The sequence below is a fragment of the Centroberyx gerrardi genome, chromosome 7 (genome assembly GCF_048128805.1).
Source record: "Centroberyx gerrardi isolate f3 chromosome 7, fCenGer3.hap1.cur.20231027, whole genome shotgun sequence".
In the NCBI taxonomy this organism is placed as follows: Eukaryota; Metazoa; Chordata; class Actinopteri; order Beryciformes; family Berycidae; genus Centroberyx; species Centroberyx gerrardi.
Window position 1 is genome coordinate 12,435,584 of NC_136003.1, and position 17,385 is coordinate 12,452,968.

The 17,385-nt window shown below is 44.9% G+C and overlaps 1 protein-coding gene across 2 annotated transcripts in view; it reads left to right on the top strand.

Annotated features, from left to right (window-relative positions):
• The first annotated feature begins 610 nt into the window (after nucleotides 1-610).
• Nucleotides 611-17,385, top strand: part of usp43b (ubiquitin specific peptidase 43b) — a 68,442-nt gene continuing 51,667 nt past the window's right edge. For both annotated transcript variants that reach the window (XM_078284904.1, XM_071912276.2), the window contains exons 1-2: nucleotides 611-1,544; nucleotides 7,282-7,431. In XM_078284904.1, coding sequence (XP_078141030.1) covers nucleotides 918-1,544; nucleotides 7,282-7,431 — 777 coding nt within the window. In that variant the 5' untranslated portion in view covers nucleotides 611-917. The remainder of the gene's footprint in view (nucleotides 1,545-7,281; nucleotides 7,432-17,385) is intronic.

The window sequence follows — 17,385 nt, forward strand, 5'->3', positions numbered from 1 at the left end:
CAACATCAAGTTGAACACAAAGATAAATGCCATTTCTTGGTGAAAGTGCATTGATGAAGGAATGGAAGGCAGCCTATTTCCCTAACAGAAAATCGCTGTAATATCCCTATATTCATATTGGGACTTGTAATGTGTCTGTGGTACTCGATAGTGCGATTATAGTGACTTTAATGTACTTTATGATATTCCATCTCCTATGGAATAGGGACTTATAGTGTGTCTTTGGTACTCAATAGTGAGTTTATAGCCACCCTATCCTGGTGTTTTTAATCTCCTATAATCTCACTATAATCTTCCCATATGCACTTAAAGTTTTGCTGAGATAGCCTATTTGTGTGGCATGCATGTAAAAGTCATTATAGGATTAGATCTTTTTTTCATAATGTTTTGTGGAAAGTAAAGCCTACATTCATTTAGGCTATCGGATCGCCTCTTTTCGCCTGATAGCCTTTACACCCTGAGCCCGCTAAACTGTGCTCTGCTCTTATCTACAGCTCTGTGCTGGGAAGTGGGAGGGAGCACTCACACAATCACAAGCCTTCTCTAGGCGAAGTTGGACGCGATGGGCAGGGAGCGCGCCGCTCACCGCTGCAGCTGCGAGTGGAGGGCAGTGCGGGTCGGGTCAGGTCCACGTCGTGTCGGGCATGACGAGATGTAGCTTGTGACAGCGGTCGAGGGTATCGGAGTGATAATGAAAGCCTTCAGTAAGTGCTGGAATGGATGAGAAACGTCTACTGTCAGCGCTGGACGGAACAGTGTGCTGTTGTGCCTTACTGGCTCCGCGATGGTGTCACCTCTGTGCGCTTTTCCCTCTGCTATCCGGACAGGGGACACTGGCAGAAAAGTGACACACCGGCGTCGGAATTTACAGTATTAGCGATCTCGAACTAGTTGGGCGAGGGAATCGGCAGACTGTCATGGAGAAGCAGAGCAGAGTCAGGGAGGAAACGCCGACGTCGAAGGAAGAGAAGCGCAAAGAGAAGAAGCAGAAACCCGGGAAGCTTTTCCGAAAGAAATCACTGAAGTCGGTGGGGAGTTTCATGAACAAAATCATCAAGACTTTGGGCACTTTCACCCACTTTGGAGACGCTGACGCGCGGGACGCAGAGGACGACGACGGCGGGTTTCGGGATGGCGCACCTTGCACCCTCAGCGCCAACTCAGGAATTATCAAAGAGGATGTACAGGTGGCCGGAGATCAGGTGGTTAAAAAGATCTCGACCACGTCTTCGTCTCGCTGCTCCGTGAGAGAAAAGCTCTTGTGGTACTACGGCGACAAAATCCCAGGTGTCCTGGGGCTGAAGAACCACGGGAACACCTGTTTCATGAACGCCGTGGTCCAGTGCCTGAGCAACACGGACCTGCTCGCAGAGTATCTGGGGCTGGAGCGGTACAAGTTGGACTTGAGTCACACGAGAATAAACGGTATGGTGAAAAGTGATGAAACGCAGCTTGCCATGGGAGAAGTCACTGCGCAGTTGGCGTCCCTTGTCAGGGCGCTGTGGACGCTGGAATACACCCCGCAGCTGTCTGTGGAGTTCAAGGTACCCGTTTACACACTACCCATAATTCTCTGGGTTATTGCCCTCGGCCAAGGAATGTAGATAGCTTACATGTGGATATATGTGGAGTAATGAAACTATTCTACTTTATCGTTTAGGCACAGTTTAAGCTGCTAAAACCGTACAGTATTGTAAAATCACCATCTACCCCAGACGGCTCCAGTTTAGTTGGCAGCAGAGATTGTGGAGGTGGAGATTAGTGTCGGGCTGCCACCTGGAACAGGTGCATGTAATAAACACCTGCTTGTGCCCTGCCCCGGCCACTCCTGATAACAACCCACTGCACAAGTAATAGTGGGAATCACACCCATAGCACAGTGCAGGTTAGGTGATGAAAAATACAGGTAGTTGGAAGGTAAATGCAGTGTTACAGGTTCAGTGATTACCTTTAACACCACTTACACCTACATTATTAGTTGCATAGTAATAAAAACAGATTATGCCCATAGTCATCATCCAAATGCTGAGGAAGCATACTGTATACTCAAATGTAATGACACGTTATATAGACATTCCCATAAACATCACTGTAAAAAGTGCATGGACCAGCCTAAATACAATGTTCAGACGAAGAAGGGTGTCACAGGTCTTGCATCATTTGCAATAATTGCCAATTCTATAGCAACCGTTCTCTTCCCAAAGGCAATAACAAGCATACTTTGCCCTGTGAGTTCAGTGTGTGTGTGTAGCAGATGATAATGAGGTTGCTGCATGGTGCAGGAGTGTCACAGGAGTCTGAGGGCACAGGGTCACCAGGTGTCTGACTGAAGTGCTGCGCTGGCATTTCTCCACCTGCAGGCTCTGTGTTACCACGCCGAAAACCTTGGTAACAAACAATAGGTTCACTGTGCAGCGCAGCACTTCAGACAACTTTATGAGCAAACCCAGTGTGTGTGTGTGTGGTGTCTGTCGTGTAATGATGCACCTCACCTCTTGATTGCCCTCCAGTGCGACAGTATAAACCAGACCCAACCTGCATGAAAGCTGGAATATACATGGTGGGGCTTTTAATTTCACAGTGTTGGGATGTAGTAAGGCACAGAGCGCACTGTACCGTACCAAGTGGCTGCTAAACTGTACATTACAGTACTCCTGTGGGATGTGTTGCTGTTGTGATGCAAAGTGTGTTGGCACAGAAAGGAGCTGATTTACTGGAACAGTCTCCACTTCAGGAATGGGATCTGTCCTCCCTGTGGATCCGGGGCTAAGACGTATCAGGAGACCCTCAGGCTCTCCCACTCTGCCCACGCTCAAGACTGAATGGAAAAAAAAAACAAAAAAAAACACCATCACACTTTATCCGCCTGCAGCTCTTTGCTCTGGATTTCTCTGAGCTATATAGTTCAAGGCAAGAAGAAGATAATATGGAGCAGGGAAGAAAAAAAAAAAACTCCACAATGGATTTATTCTTGGAAATGCTAATTACTCCATAAGGAAAGGGTATAAGTTTAGCTACAGGCATATCATGACCCTATTGTATAAATTGAAAGGTACTATACTCCACTAGGCTCTCCTCATCCTCATGTGTAATGTACTACAAGTAATAAGGGAGGGAAAGCTTTACCTGAGTGGAGTTAACTAAGTGTTGTTAATTTTGCGCATATTATAATGCAATGATAGTCATTTGTGCATTGATAGTCAAACAGGTTTTGTATTTTCTCTCACTCTGACCCAGTGTTCTTTGTGAAATATTCTACTCCCCCCCCAACCTGCATTCACACTGTGCCAACTCCCCATTCCTCATGGTCAGCTCCCTCTCATCTCTTGGGAGTCTGATATCAGATGTTTTGAGGACAACAATCAGAGAGAACAGCATGGAAACATCTTGCCAAGATTTCGAGATAGACTCAAAGAAAAACACTCGACACACCCCCTTGTGTGTGATGAGATGTTTCCTGTGTTAGAGCACACACGGGGCTGCGCCTCTTGGCTGTGGTTCCCTGTGACCGTAGGGGGTCCCGAGTTCACGTCGCCTAGGCCTTCCAAAATTCCCTGTTGAGTAATACCACAGCTGCCTGGAGGGAGGCGTTATAAAATAATCAGATGGCTCTAAGGCTTGTGTCTGAAAGGCACATTTAGCACTCAGTCACAGGAACTGCAGACAGCACAAACCATTTATAAACAATTATTCAAAAAGCATTACTCATTATTTAAATGACTCAATTAATTTATCGTTTATCTAAGTTGATTATCAGCCTTTCAAGGGCTGCAAATCAATAGTTTTGCCATGAAGGCATTGAAACGGTGCAGCTAAAGCAGCTAGATTAAAAGGACTACTGTGCCTATCTTCACATCAGGTGAATTTTGAAAAGAAATGATAAAAGGCGAGGTGTTAAAAGAGATCCTTTTTTTAACAATTACCCTTTCCGCAGGATGTAGACTGCACTGCACTCTTTGTTTTGAATGAATAGCAATGTTCATGTACAGCACCTCTGGAGAAATGTGGAACTATCCTTGGTTGATCAAAAGAAAAAGTTGCCCGGAGTTAATGAATCCGCAGTGGGCTCTCTGTCCTCACAGGTCAGCTGGCTGCAGAGTCCCAGACAGGAGAAAAACAAAACAAAGAAGTACCGCCGGATGGCTGGCACTCTGCCAAATTCCAGTACCACCTGGTTTGCAGGACAAGAAATGCGGGGAGGAGGGTGGCGGGTTCCATAAATGTTCAATTAATGGTGAAGCATCACCCTGCAGCTTTGTGATATTCTGCATTGTCCCACAGACGAGTCATTGACGCTCCAGCTGAAGGCCTGAGCTTCCTCGACCTGCCCTGGGAGCAGATGTGTGCTTTTGATCTTGACAGTTGGTTCTGATGCATTTTTTGAATCCCCCCCTGGCAGGACGGTGTGTTTGCACAGAGGGGCCTGGACAGGGACAGAGCCTGAAACTCAAACAGTTACTCAACAGCCAATTTGTTGGTATCCATAACATGAGAGGCCTAAGAAAGGAGGGGGTCAAAGTAGGAGGGGATACAGGCCTCATGACTGAGCAGGAATGTAGTCCTGCAGTGTGGATTGATGGGCCTATTTGGGAAGCTAGATATCTTTTGATTGACATGTTTTGGTGCTGACCTCTTGGCGACAGTGGCACTTGCTCACAGGTATGTGTCAATATTTGCAGTCTCCACGCTGATTTTTAATGATTATCCTTGTTGCTGGTTTGAGGGAAGTTAAATGGCTCAGGGAATGTATTTTGTCATTCTCCTTTCTGATGAATGTCCTGCTTTACAGTTAGACTACCAGTGAGTCACTCTTTTGAGAAGCCAAGCCACTTGAGTACCCACACATATAGTGTCTTTGCATAGCTACTAAACTGCTTTGTAATGTTTGAAAATGCTGCCGTGACAGTGAAAAGCTCAAGCATGCCCATCTCCTACAGGATTGTAATTTTTTTTAAATCTTTTCATCTGTGGTCTATAGAATACCAGCCACACAACACACATCACTAAATGAGATGAATAAGTCTTGGCGAATAGCCATCGTCTCATACAGAGCAATAAAAACACAAGGCCTTTTCCACAACCTCAATTATATCACTGAGACAATTGCCACCTTCAAGAGGCTGATGGTAATTACTGTTATTACTTTGCTGTAATGACTAGCTGCACAACAGCTTGAGGTTATGACAGTGTGTGTCCACGGTTCTCATGGTTAATATTATATTTATGAACAACAATCCTGAATGTTTCAAGAGTAGCCATTCAAACTATCCATTAGAAACAATATAGTGCATTTCTTTCACAGTTGATAATGATAATTGTTAAATTTTCAGTACAGAGGCCATTTGTACACCAATTGTATAAGCCATAGACAAGCTATGTGTTTTTATATGTACTTCCACAAGTAATTAACAAGAATTTCCCGAAACAGGGGTGTGTGAGCTAAGAGCAAAGCTACTGTATTGCAATTTATACTATAGAAATGCAGTGTGTGTGCCTGTGTGACCATTATTTCACGTTTTCTTCCTGTAATAAGAGACTGTGGCTCACCACAGAAACAAAGGTCCAGTCGCACAGGCTAAATATAGCAGCTCTGTATCCGTGACACTTTCATATTTTGAGACAAACTGATCACAGCTCTGCGTAAATTGGATGTCAGGAGCCAATGTGGGTTGACAACACGCATCACTTTCTGCCTTCCAAAAGAGGAAACTTCTCTGGCTTCTTGTACTTTCACTGTCAAGGCAACATCAGAAGAGAAGCTTAGGGAACCTTATTGCTCGCCTCCAAGACTCAACCAGAATTTTATGTTCACTCTTTGCTCTTCTCATCTTCATCTCATCTCATCTTCATCTCAGATCATCTTCAAAGTGGATACCTCTTTGAAGATGAGCCACACTGGAGCCAGTACTTCCTCCACTTCCGATGTGTTATCACTGTGGTCGTGCTGAACGGCCCTCTTTTGTCAACCTTTATTTATCAAGGGAAAGTTGGCTTGAGTAGATGTGCTCTTTTTCCAGCACCGCCCAAACACAGTTCATACAGTTATACACATTCACACAAGGGAGCAGCCCAGTAGAGCGCAGAGCACTGGAGGAATGACATGCCTTGCCCAAGAGCAGACGACAGCACGTTTTAATTCACTTTGCCCAGATTTCCCCAGCTGGCTCGGGGATTTGAACTGGCAACCCTCCAGTCACAGGCCTGCTTCTCCACCGCTGCCCCTAAATAACATCAAACATACTACATCTTGTTACGGTGCAGTAGCTATGTGAGGCACATTACATATTTTAGTGGATTATGAAGCAATGATTACAGTCTGCTGTTCCCTCTGCTATAATCTCTCATCACTGCCTCTGCTTCTCCAGGCTGCCAGCTGCGGTTCATGCAGTTAATTCCTGCCTAATTGAGTCGTGTGCCATTCACAGTCTTCACATTATGCTCTGTGTGGGCTAAAGTAGTCCTCAACCTGGTTTTTTAGTAGAGTGTTATCCACGACTTCTTTAGATGTCAAAGAGTGGATTTTGTTTCCAATGTTAGTTTCTTGAGAGGAAAGGGGAAGGGCCGTGCTCTTGGAGGACACTTATACTAATAGGCACGTTGTTTTTAGTTTGAAACACAGCAGTTTCTATCCAAAACCTGAAATGACTTTGCATCAGTCAGAGCGTGGGCCGGGTTGGTGACGAGGGGAGCGTGAAGAGCGTTAGTGCAAATTTGCAATTCTAGAATTCCTCTGATCAGCGTTCTGTGGAGAAAGAGAGGGTAGAGCTGCCCATTCAGTAGCCTCACTTGTACCAACAAACACACCCCAGTCGTCGAAACCAGTAAATAAGCCGTGCTTGTGATTCACATTCCTGTGTGAGAGAATTGCGTAAAAAAAAAAAGGATAGTTTAGCAAGGCAATATAATTTGGCTATTCCAGCTATTGCAGCTTTAATTCTAACAAGCTGTCAGGTTTTGGAGCAAATTAATCCATTGCTGTTTTTGTTTTTCCACTCAAGCAAAATTTGGGATTATCTGGATAGGCTAAAGTTATTCATGCATTTCAGAAGGTTTTTCTCTGTGCTGTGTGGGTACAGTTCTGTTCTCTGAATTAGCATAAATTTTGCCCCAAATTATCAGCAGTACTGTTACTGCACCGAGCCATTTTCCTTGCTCATTAAATACAGCCACTCGCTCAAGCATAAATAAGGGTATATCACAATAGCCGAACAATGTGTCATGCCAAAAGTACAGCAAGTACATAAATTACAGCTTCATCAAGTCTCCTTTTCCCCTCTCCAGTCTATAGTGTCCAAGTATGGATCCCAGTTCCGTGGTAATTCCCAACATGACGCCCTGGAGTTCCTCCTGTGGCTGCTGGACCGCGTCCACGAAGACGTCAACCTGTCCTCCTACAGCAACAACAACAACAAGACCAAAGCCCCTGGAAAGGTAAGAATCCACCAGGCTGTTGGCCAGTGTAGAAGCGGTCAACATGATCATTGTCTCTTCCATCTTTTGAGCCCTGCAGCCTTTTGGTAGATATAAAAGTTTCAGCTGCAACCTATTGCTTCATGAGGAAGGCTCCCAATACTCTTGTAAATGTTTAAAATATCTCACAACCGATGGGAAAAAAAAAAGTCTTCTTATAAAGGCTTTTGCAGTAGAAGCCTTTAGTGCTCTCAGTGTTGCCATAACTTGTATTCATTGGTGTGATCACTGTGAATGATTTAACCTTGAGACTTTAGATACTGTAACTGTAAGCATTTTGCTCAGTAAAGGAGGATCTTATGTTCACAAAGTTTAAGAGGAGCTAGGGAGACAAAATGACACATGCCTGCTTCTCTCCGTGTGCTTAGATCGTGATACATGTTCCAAGAGGCTTTCCAGCGTCACAATTTTGATAGAAAAGATGAGGCTTCTTCCATTTGTTGACATTACCTATCTCTATGTTTGTGTTCATTATCAAGCTGTGGTTTGGGGCCGAGGATAACGCCGCTGATAAGATGTGATGCTGAGGATACGGTGCTCGGCGTTCATTTCACAGACAGCATCATCATAGTTGTAGGTCTGCTCTTCAGAGGTTAGCTCTAGGTCTCAAATTTGTTCTGCTCTGCAGTTTTTTTTGCCACTGAAACCGGTGTTGCGATCCAAGGAGTGCAACTTTGCTCTGTGTCTAACGCATTGCCTGAGGACACGGCGATTAGAAGCGTGGCGATTTGCTGTTTGATTCTCGCTCAGCGTGGCTCCTCCTCCTCAAGGTGGGCCTGTGGGCACCGCAGAGCCCAATCCCCCTCGGATAGAACTTTGATCTGCTCCGCTGTGAGCCATTAAGGCAGAGTTTTCATGTATTATTAAAAAAACATATTTTTACTTTTGAAATATACACCCCCCTCTTTCTTTTTGCGGTGCTATCAGGGTGATAACCGGTGGCATAATTCATAAGAAGCGCTACACTTGCTGTTGGTGAGTCATTGCAAATAAATCTACACAACATCAGTGTCCCCAGTTTCCTCGGGCGCTAATCCCAGTGATTTATTCTGGCGTATCATCATCGTTGCGGGATCAGGAGATCTTAGTCTGACTCTCCCAGGGCCATACATCAGACAATTTAAGACTTAACGTGTCTTTCTCTTATCAAACTTGTATGTCCACACATGAATAGCAACCTTTTCTTGCATTCGCTGCTTGCAAAAATGTAAGGTTACTAAGATGCATGTTTTCTGGAAGGATAAACACTGCAGTATACCAGACTGTCAGCACAGCATATCATGACAAAGCCAAGGTCATATTGAAAACTTGGTGCTTAGTCTGAATTCAGTCTGTGGCTGTAGGCCTGGCTCCCTTTCTGGGTAAAGCAAGGCTTGGTCTTCCTCTCTTCTATTGAAGCTGACACTGTATCCTTCCATTAGAACGAGAGCATCCCACAACCCAGGCTAACCCTCGCAAAGATCAATGGCACTGAGACAAATTGAGAGATAGTGACAGGAATTTCTGTGTGTGTATGTGTGTGTGCGTGCCTGTCTGTCTATGTCTGTGTGCACAACAAAGAGTGTATGGACCGCAGTTTACTGAGCCATTAGAAATGTTTCTTTGCTGTTGCCTATATGAGCATTATACACCTTCACTCATTCCCTCACGCTCTGTGTCTATCACTGAAAATCTTACTTGACAACCCCCTCCAATTTCCTATCATTCCTCCACTCTTCTTGTTCGTCCGGTCCCGTAGAGAATGCAGCGGCAATCTGATATTGCAAGAACAAAGCCTCAATCTCTCTGCGAGCCGAGTTGCCCTTTAGTTTGGGATGAGAGGGTGCGGCGGCGGGGCTCTGGACTGTGTCTTTGAGTGTACTTGGGTCCGCAGAGGGCATGGCAGGAGGCTGGGGCTGGAGAGCCGCTGATAAGGCCTGTCATGATGAGTCTGCGGCACCTCCAGGAGAACGTCGCCACACCTTGTTAACACCCGAGCAGCCGGGGAGGCGTGGAGGGACGGAAACCTGAGGCCTCGCTTTCTAAAAAATTTTTTTTTGACTTAACAGCTGATTCTGACAGATTATGATAAAATAAAATGGAAAAAATGAAGGTATTCATATCTTGGACAATGATTAAGATAAGTCTTGTCTTTTCATATGTAGCATAACCCACTGGTTTTGGTATCAAGATTAGTTTAGATCAGAACTGTAGTTTGGATTTGCCAAAGCCGTTTTATTTACCTATCCTTCCTCTCATCTCCTTTGCCTTCTCCCCAGTGAGAGATATAGACTCTCCATCTCATTATGGCTTGTCTGAGCAGTGCCTGCTCCCTGACTGGAGGACTGCCCAGCTGCAAAACCCCATCTTGTCTCTCCATGGCAACAGTATAGGCCCTCTTGTGTTTTGCTGTCGTTGCTTCATCGTGTATGCATTAGTCTGATTTAAATGTCAATAATGGCTGACCTTTTTGACCTAATTGCTAAGTAACACACCCCCATACTCCCTCTTCCTCTCCCGCTCTCTAAGGCCCACTGCCTAGACTTGGTAATTCATAGCCAACATCTGCTGTGCACTGTAAAAATCAAATTAATTCAACATACATTCACTTGACTATTCAACTTGTCATTCCAAGTCTCAGCATGCACTATGCAAGCGCTTTCAAACAACTCTGCCATTCCAAAATGGAGTAGTCAAAATTAAAATAACTTCTGAAAGTGCAAAAATACCGCTCTAGTGGTTTATTGGTTATTCGGTCTCTTTATTTGGTTATGGTTATATAATATATATGGTCGGTTATATAACCAAAGGCTATGGCCAGATTTTGCCACATGCATTTTGAAACCAAGAATAACAATTTAATGCTGCGGTCAGTTTTTACCACTTCTTGGACTACAGCACGCTTGCTCTTGATAGTTTAACTAACAAGCTGGACACAGAAGCTGCTGCACACTGTTGACTCACCTTGTGTTGTTTGGCTAAGTTTGCAAAGTGTGTGATCTTTGTGGAAGCTCAGCTAATGGACTGTAGAGTGTATTGACACAACATGGTGTACCTTTGACAATCACACAGTTTCTTGGAAAGTCAGCAGGTATCAGGATTGTGCTGTAGCTTTAAAGTTGCTGGAGATATGACTTTGTGTGAATACATGCAACTACAGTATTAGTCCATTCCCTTGTTATTCTTTGTGCCGTTTTATGGGGCTGTGAAAAACCTGTAACATGTTTAATTAGGGACCATTTCAGAAGAATAATGTGCTGTTGTGTAATATGCTGCATATGAATAAGTGTCCCCTGCAGAGAGAGAGAGAGAGAGAGAGAGAGAGCAGCACTGTGGCCTCTGTCCAGAGCAGAAAATCTCTTGTGACAGTTGTCTCTTATGTTTGTCCAGGCCTGCTGCCACCAGCCAGTGTGGGTTCTTTGCAGACACCAACGTTGTCATGGATCTCCGTTTTATCAGCAAGGAAACATGTGGCCTGATAGGCCTCAGCTCAGGATCAGGAAGGGGAGGGAAATAATTCCAATGATCCCTTCTCCCCATGAATCACAGTCTGCTCCTTGCCTTATTCCCAGCCTCATCCCTTCACAGGTCTTACAGACCTCTGTAAGAATGTACAGTAAAGCTGTGGTATGCAGTCTGCTATCAGTCTGCCCCCCCACAAAGGAGCTCTGTGAGGGGCAGAGAGGGCTTTTAGGAGCTTCACCGAGGGGAGGAGACGGGGCGACAGAAAGAAAGCTGTCTACACACACACATATATTACATCAACATGTACTTGCAGCCACATTGCTTAACGTCAAAACGTTAGCAGCCTCTGTTGATGTCTCATCTCCAACTTGAAAGAGCCATTTGGGATGAATTCTGATTTGTTGTGTTTTTTGTTTGTTTACTTGTGTGTTTGTTGCTGTGTTCAGTGTTCGGCTCCAGCGCTGCCACCCTGCTAGCTGGCAGAGTCATGCAGGGTCACAGCCAGGCTGAGGGGAGGCGTCAGCCCCGCTTACCAGTCCACGCACGTTCCCACTCACAGCCTAGGAGTCAGCAAGCTCCCTCCCTCCCTGCTGCTCATTCAGGACCCTGTGGGGCTACACTAATTGTTTTGCGGCGCGCGTTTGTTAGTCACCACTTAGCACAGGAGACCCAGAGCCCAAAGGAAAAGGGAGGGAAGAGGGAATCCCCCCCCCCCCCCCCCCCCCCCATCCCCATCTCCCTCTCCCACAATCGCCTTGAGCGGCCTGCAGCAGCCACTGAGTGTCACGGCGGTTTGCGAGTTGGAGCCGAAGTATTTTGTAATTTTAATGGAGGGTGACAATCCACAATCCTGCGCATACACAGGCACGCATACACACACGCTCACACGCATTCTAACATTTACCGTCGGCTCCCCATGGCTTTGCATCACGTGGCGCGCATTCTCGTTTGGTTTGTTGATCATTTATCACTTGGGAAACACAGCGCAAGTGTGAAGTTCTCTCTCTCTCTCTCTCTCGCTCTCTCCCTCTCGCGCACGCGCTCTCTCTGTTTTATGAATGTGGCTCTTTGTAAGTCAGAGGAAGAAAGAGGCACTTGTTGTGCAGCGCTAGTACAGAGAGGGAGAGGTGATGCTGAGTTCCCAGCAACAGTGTGGCAATGGGTGGCGAAGCAGTAAGTAGTAGTGACAGGTAGACAGATAGAGGAGCAGAGAGAGAAACTTCATTACTTTGATTCTGCACGCCAAAAATTGCTGCAGAAACGGCAGAATGTGACTTTTTCACACTTGCAAATGTGTCTATACAAATGAAAGCACTCTTTGATTTGGAGTAGATAGTCTTTTCAGACCAGAGTCAAATAAAGGGGGGTATCAAAAGACTGTGGATTAAATGCTGTTAGCTTACAGCAAAAATGCATTTTAGAGATTTGACCTGGGCCTTACCATTCATATAAGCAAATGAATATGCTTGAGAGAGTCTTAGGAAGCTAGAGTGACATGAAGAGGTGAGGGATGATGACAGAAGGAGAGAGATATGTCGAGGGTTCAGGTCGGAGAGACAAGGATGCGATCATAAGCGGTCATAAGGGTTAGAGGAGATACAGCAGCACTTGGGGTCAGTAGGTCCATACTGTATGCTGGCTTCACTGTGAAAAACTTCTTCCAAGGGGTAGACAGGCCCAGCCCTGTACCGCCTCCTCACGACAATAACAGCACAATAGTCACTTGGTGGGTATTCTTTGTTTATCCTCTGTGTTGTCCTTGTTCATTCTCTGTCTCTCTTGGAGATTTTATTTGTACTACGTGGGCGGTGGTGCGCTGAGACAACACGCACACCGAGACCGCGACCCAGACATCGTGACAAGGACTCAAACCTGGTTTCTCTTCACCACATCCAGCAGCACATGACCAGAGCAGCACCTCTAACCACACAACTTCACAGTTCAGCGGTCTATGTGTGGTCAGCGCCGCTCCCCGCTCCTGTCAGGACTGGATGCGGATGGTTCCTTTGTGATTCCTGTGTGTTTTCTGTGTGTGTGCGGGTGTGTGTGTTTCCTCTCCCCTCCCCGCCTTTGATTCTGCCTGCCCTGCCAAGCTGAAATGGTTTCCTGCGGCTCGGAGCCGCCCAGCTGGAAAAGCAGCTTGGAGGGAAGGGTCCAAATATGACCACTCTGTGTTTGAGTTCCTCTTTCACCTCCGACCCAGATTAGTGTTGATTGGCTACGAGCCCCGAGCCCCCCCAGCAGAGGCAGAGGTGGGAGTTGTCTGTGTGTGGGTGTTGGTCTAAAATGAAGAGCGTGGATGTGTGTGTGAGAGGGAGACTACAGACTGTAGACATTATGTGTGTGCACGTTATCTGGGTGTGTGTCTACAGAATACTCTATGTGTATGCATATCTATTGTAGTGGGATGTGATCTATCAGTTTTCAAACAAGTCACGGAGGTTGAATTTGAGGCCGTCCTCTCTTTGCCAGCAGCTCTCTTCCTAAAAAAGGAGCTCTTTCTGTAGGCTGTGGGGTTGCTCACTGTAGCACAGACACAATTAAGCTCTAACTGTCTGACTGCTCCAGACAACCCAATGCATCACCCCTGGTTTAAAGAACAGTTAAAGGACATTTCTATAAACTGCACTCATGCCCTGTAGCGTGGCCACCCTACTGTGCAGGGTTTTTGAAAAAAAAAGAAGATTTTTATGCCTCCGCACCGGCAGCAGCCGTGGCCGGAGGCATTATGTTTTCAGGTTGTCCTTCCGTCCGTACGTACGTCCGTCCGTCCCATTCTCGTGAACGCGATATCTCAGGAACGCCTTGAGGGAATTTCTTCAAATTTGGCACAAACGTCCACTTGGACTCAAGGATGAACTGATTAGATTTTGGTGGTCAAAGGTCAAAGGTCAAGGTTACTTTGACCTCACGTCCGTCCCATTCCACATGAACGCGATATCTCAGGAACGCCTGGAGGGAATTTCATTACATCTGGCACAAACGTCCACTTGGACTCAAAGATGAACTGATTAGAATTTGGTGCTCAAAGGTCAAGGTCACTGTGACCTCACAAAAGACATTTTTGGCCATAACTCAAGAATTCATACCCTAATTATGACAAAATTTCACACAAATGTCTAATAGGATAAAATGATGAAGTGATGACATTTTATATCCAAAAGTTCAAAGGTCAACTTCACTGTGACATCATAATGTTTTGCTTACCACTGTAGCTGAGATAACGATCTTGGGTCATTCTACAAAAACGGTGGAAGTGCTGTCACTAATTTTGACACCAAAATCCTTTAAGTTGACCTAATAATCACATTAATTATATATGTTCAATAAATAATGACTGTCCTTGCAATGATAAAACAAAGTTTATTGGTGGAGGCATACAACCGCGAGGCGGTTATTTCTAGTTTTCATTAAGTTGTGGAGAGCTTTTTCAAATAAAGTGAAGGTTACCATTTGCTTTCTTAGAGTGTGCTTTTAAGTTTTTAGAGTTTAATCGGGCCTAATCACTTAAAAAGTTACATTTTCACAAGTGTTAGAAGAGTTTAAATCAGAAGCACACAAAGCTTTAAAAGGGTCATATTTTGAACCTTGCATAAATTTGCCTTCAAACATGCGTTGCCCCAGGATAGTGCTTAATCTTGTTTTTCAGCCAAATGCAGTTTAAATAATAGAGTATTCCTTGAATTAATTTAATGAATAAACCCTTGCACGCAAATTACTCCCAACCCTGGACTTTGATTGGCAGACAGTACAAACCCCCACAATTCATCTGACGCAGATTTGCTGAGTGGAGCCGTTCCAGAGAGCGTGTCAATTCAATTGCTTGAAACCTCGCTGACTGGAGTGATTTAAACTATTGTTGACTGGAATGATTTAAGCAGGGAGGGTTGCCAGTCACGCCAAAGTCCACTTTTAATGTGTTATCTTGAGTTAATTTGAACCTGCCTGTGAATGGATTTTTCAAAAAGCAATAATTATAAATCAAGATGCACAAACAAATGCCAGAGAGAGAGAGACATTAAAGAGCAAACAACAAACAACTATAGCAACATAGCAACATTTATATTCCCACAATATTGTCCCTTTAATATATTTAATAAATCCTATTATAAATTGTTTATCGCTGCTTGTTGCAGTATTTATACATATCATAAAGACACTACCTAACTGGCTGGTACCAGAAATCACTGTGTGTCTTTCTCTCTCCTGATGTGTGATGTCATTTAATCCTCATCTGCGGGTGCAGTCTCCTGCTTGTCGCCACAGAGTCATCATCATCAGCCGCAGAAGCAGCAGGGTAATAATAAACCTCATCAGCTCAGGAGGCCGACCTCCCTTCATTAGAATTAATTTCCCCCTCAGCCTCTCCTGCTGCTCACTTAAAGGTAGGATAAATCCGCTTAGGAGGCACAAAGGATCCATTTCACAAAGTCATATTCACCAGCAAAATGTGCCAGAGCTACACTAGCATTCAAAGAAATTGCTCCCAAGCCTCCTCTTGGTTTTGAGGAGAATGCTGTCCAAAGAGGGCCGCCTGCGTTCTCTGTCCTCTCTCTCGTCCCGAGCCATTGGTATTTCCATAGAAACAAGAAGTGGAAGGACGGAGTCGAGAGGCAGATAAACATGGCATCAGTGAGGGATGATTGTCTCTACTGGGCCCACTGGGCTCTAATGTTTGCAACCTTATGTTATGTCTTTTGTTACTTTAAGACACTGCTGCTCCACTGCAGGGATAGTGTAGTGTACAACTGCTTGTTGTTGCTGACATACAAATGGAAAATATGTCACTATTTGGCAGTATGTTGGCTCATTTATTGTCCTACAAAATCATTCAGGTGAAGAAGAGAGTCCTCATCATCAGTACTTAACTATGACAATCTCATAGTTCATTCTTTCAGTCATTTTCTTTAGTTGCATATTCCTATTCAGGGTCATGGGGGGCTGGAGCCTATCCCAGCATGCATTGGGCAAAAGGCAGGGAAACACTCGGGACAGGACACCAGTCCGTCACAGGGCTAACATCGATAGACACACAAACACACTCACATTCACACCTACAGGCAATTTAGATTCTCCAATCCACCTGACTTGCATGTTTTTGGAATGTAGGAAGAAAATGGAGAATGGAGCACCCAAAGGAAACCCAAGCAAACACAGGGGGGGCATGCAAACTCCACACACAAAAGACCGGGGCTGGAGAACAAACCTCATCATCCTTCTTCATCCTTCTCGCTGTGGGACGACAATGCTAACCATTGAGAGCTCATAGTTTCTCAGGCTAATTAGAAGGCAAAAGGATGGAGAAACCAGGGACCGAGACTCATCATTTTGTCCTCATGTACTGATGATGTACTGAAGTCACCACTTTCATTATCTTCACTCACAGGCCAACTGCTCCTTTATGCAGCCTCAGTCAGCAGGTGTCCTTGTTGAATGAGTCATATTTGGGTCAGAGAATCCAGAGGGGGGTTAGGAAGGCCTATGGTCATGTTGATGTCAAAACACTTGTCATGTGTTTTCCCATCTTCAGCCTCACTCACACCATCAGCTGATATCCTTGCTGATCTAATGTGTGACTCATTTGAATAGCACCAAGAACCAAAATTATGTCAACTTGCTGAGTTATCATCTATTTTCTCAGTGTGGCTGTTTGTTATACTGTGTTACACTATCATTCAGAAAGTGTGGTGACATCAAGACAGGCTTCTCATCTTGGCTTCCTCTTCCTGTCTGTCTAATCCATCTTCATTTTTTCCCGCTCTCTCTTTCATTCTGTCGTTGAAATCCTTTTCATTAACATCCGGTGACGATGAAATTCATTTCAAGCCCTGTGCCATCTTGGTTATGAGTTTCTTGCTCTCAGGCTAGCAGAGGCAGTACACAACGCATCCACGATTGCTTCCTCTTTGGATCTCTCACCCCCAGATAGTGGGATTCAATATCTGGCCCACCTGTGTGACTGGCTTAATATGATGGACAATCAACCACTGCCGATGTCATTTTGAGGGCAAGCTATAGTGCAGTCAGAACCAGAGATGCTCCCAACACATGCCAACAGTCAGTATGAAGAGGCATCGCCCCTTTTTATTGGTGGCTGACACTTTAAAAATGTATGTTTCAATGCTGTTTTGTTGTTTTCTTTACCGCAGCTGGGGGGAGGGGTAATATTCTGAGAAAAACTCAGAATTTCTGAGATTGAAGAAAAACATTTCCTGAATCATAACCATAACTCCACTATCTAGATAAGTAAATTTAATGCCATGTTTGTTGCACCTCCTCACTGACATGTGCCATTCATGTTCAGCAGTGTCTATGGTGTGGAGACTGAAGTGTTCCACTTGGTTGATCCTACCTTGCAAAGTGAAACAATGTGATTCCTTGCCAAAAAAAAAATGTTTCCCTGTTTTTTCTTGCAAATTTCAGACTTTAATCTCAGAAGGAGTTTTCACTTGGAATATTACCCTCCCCTCC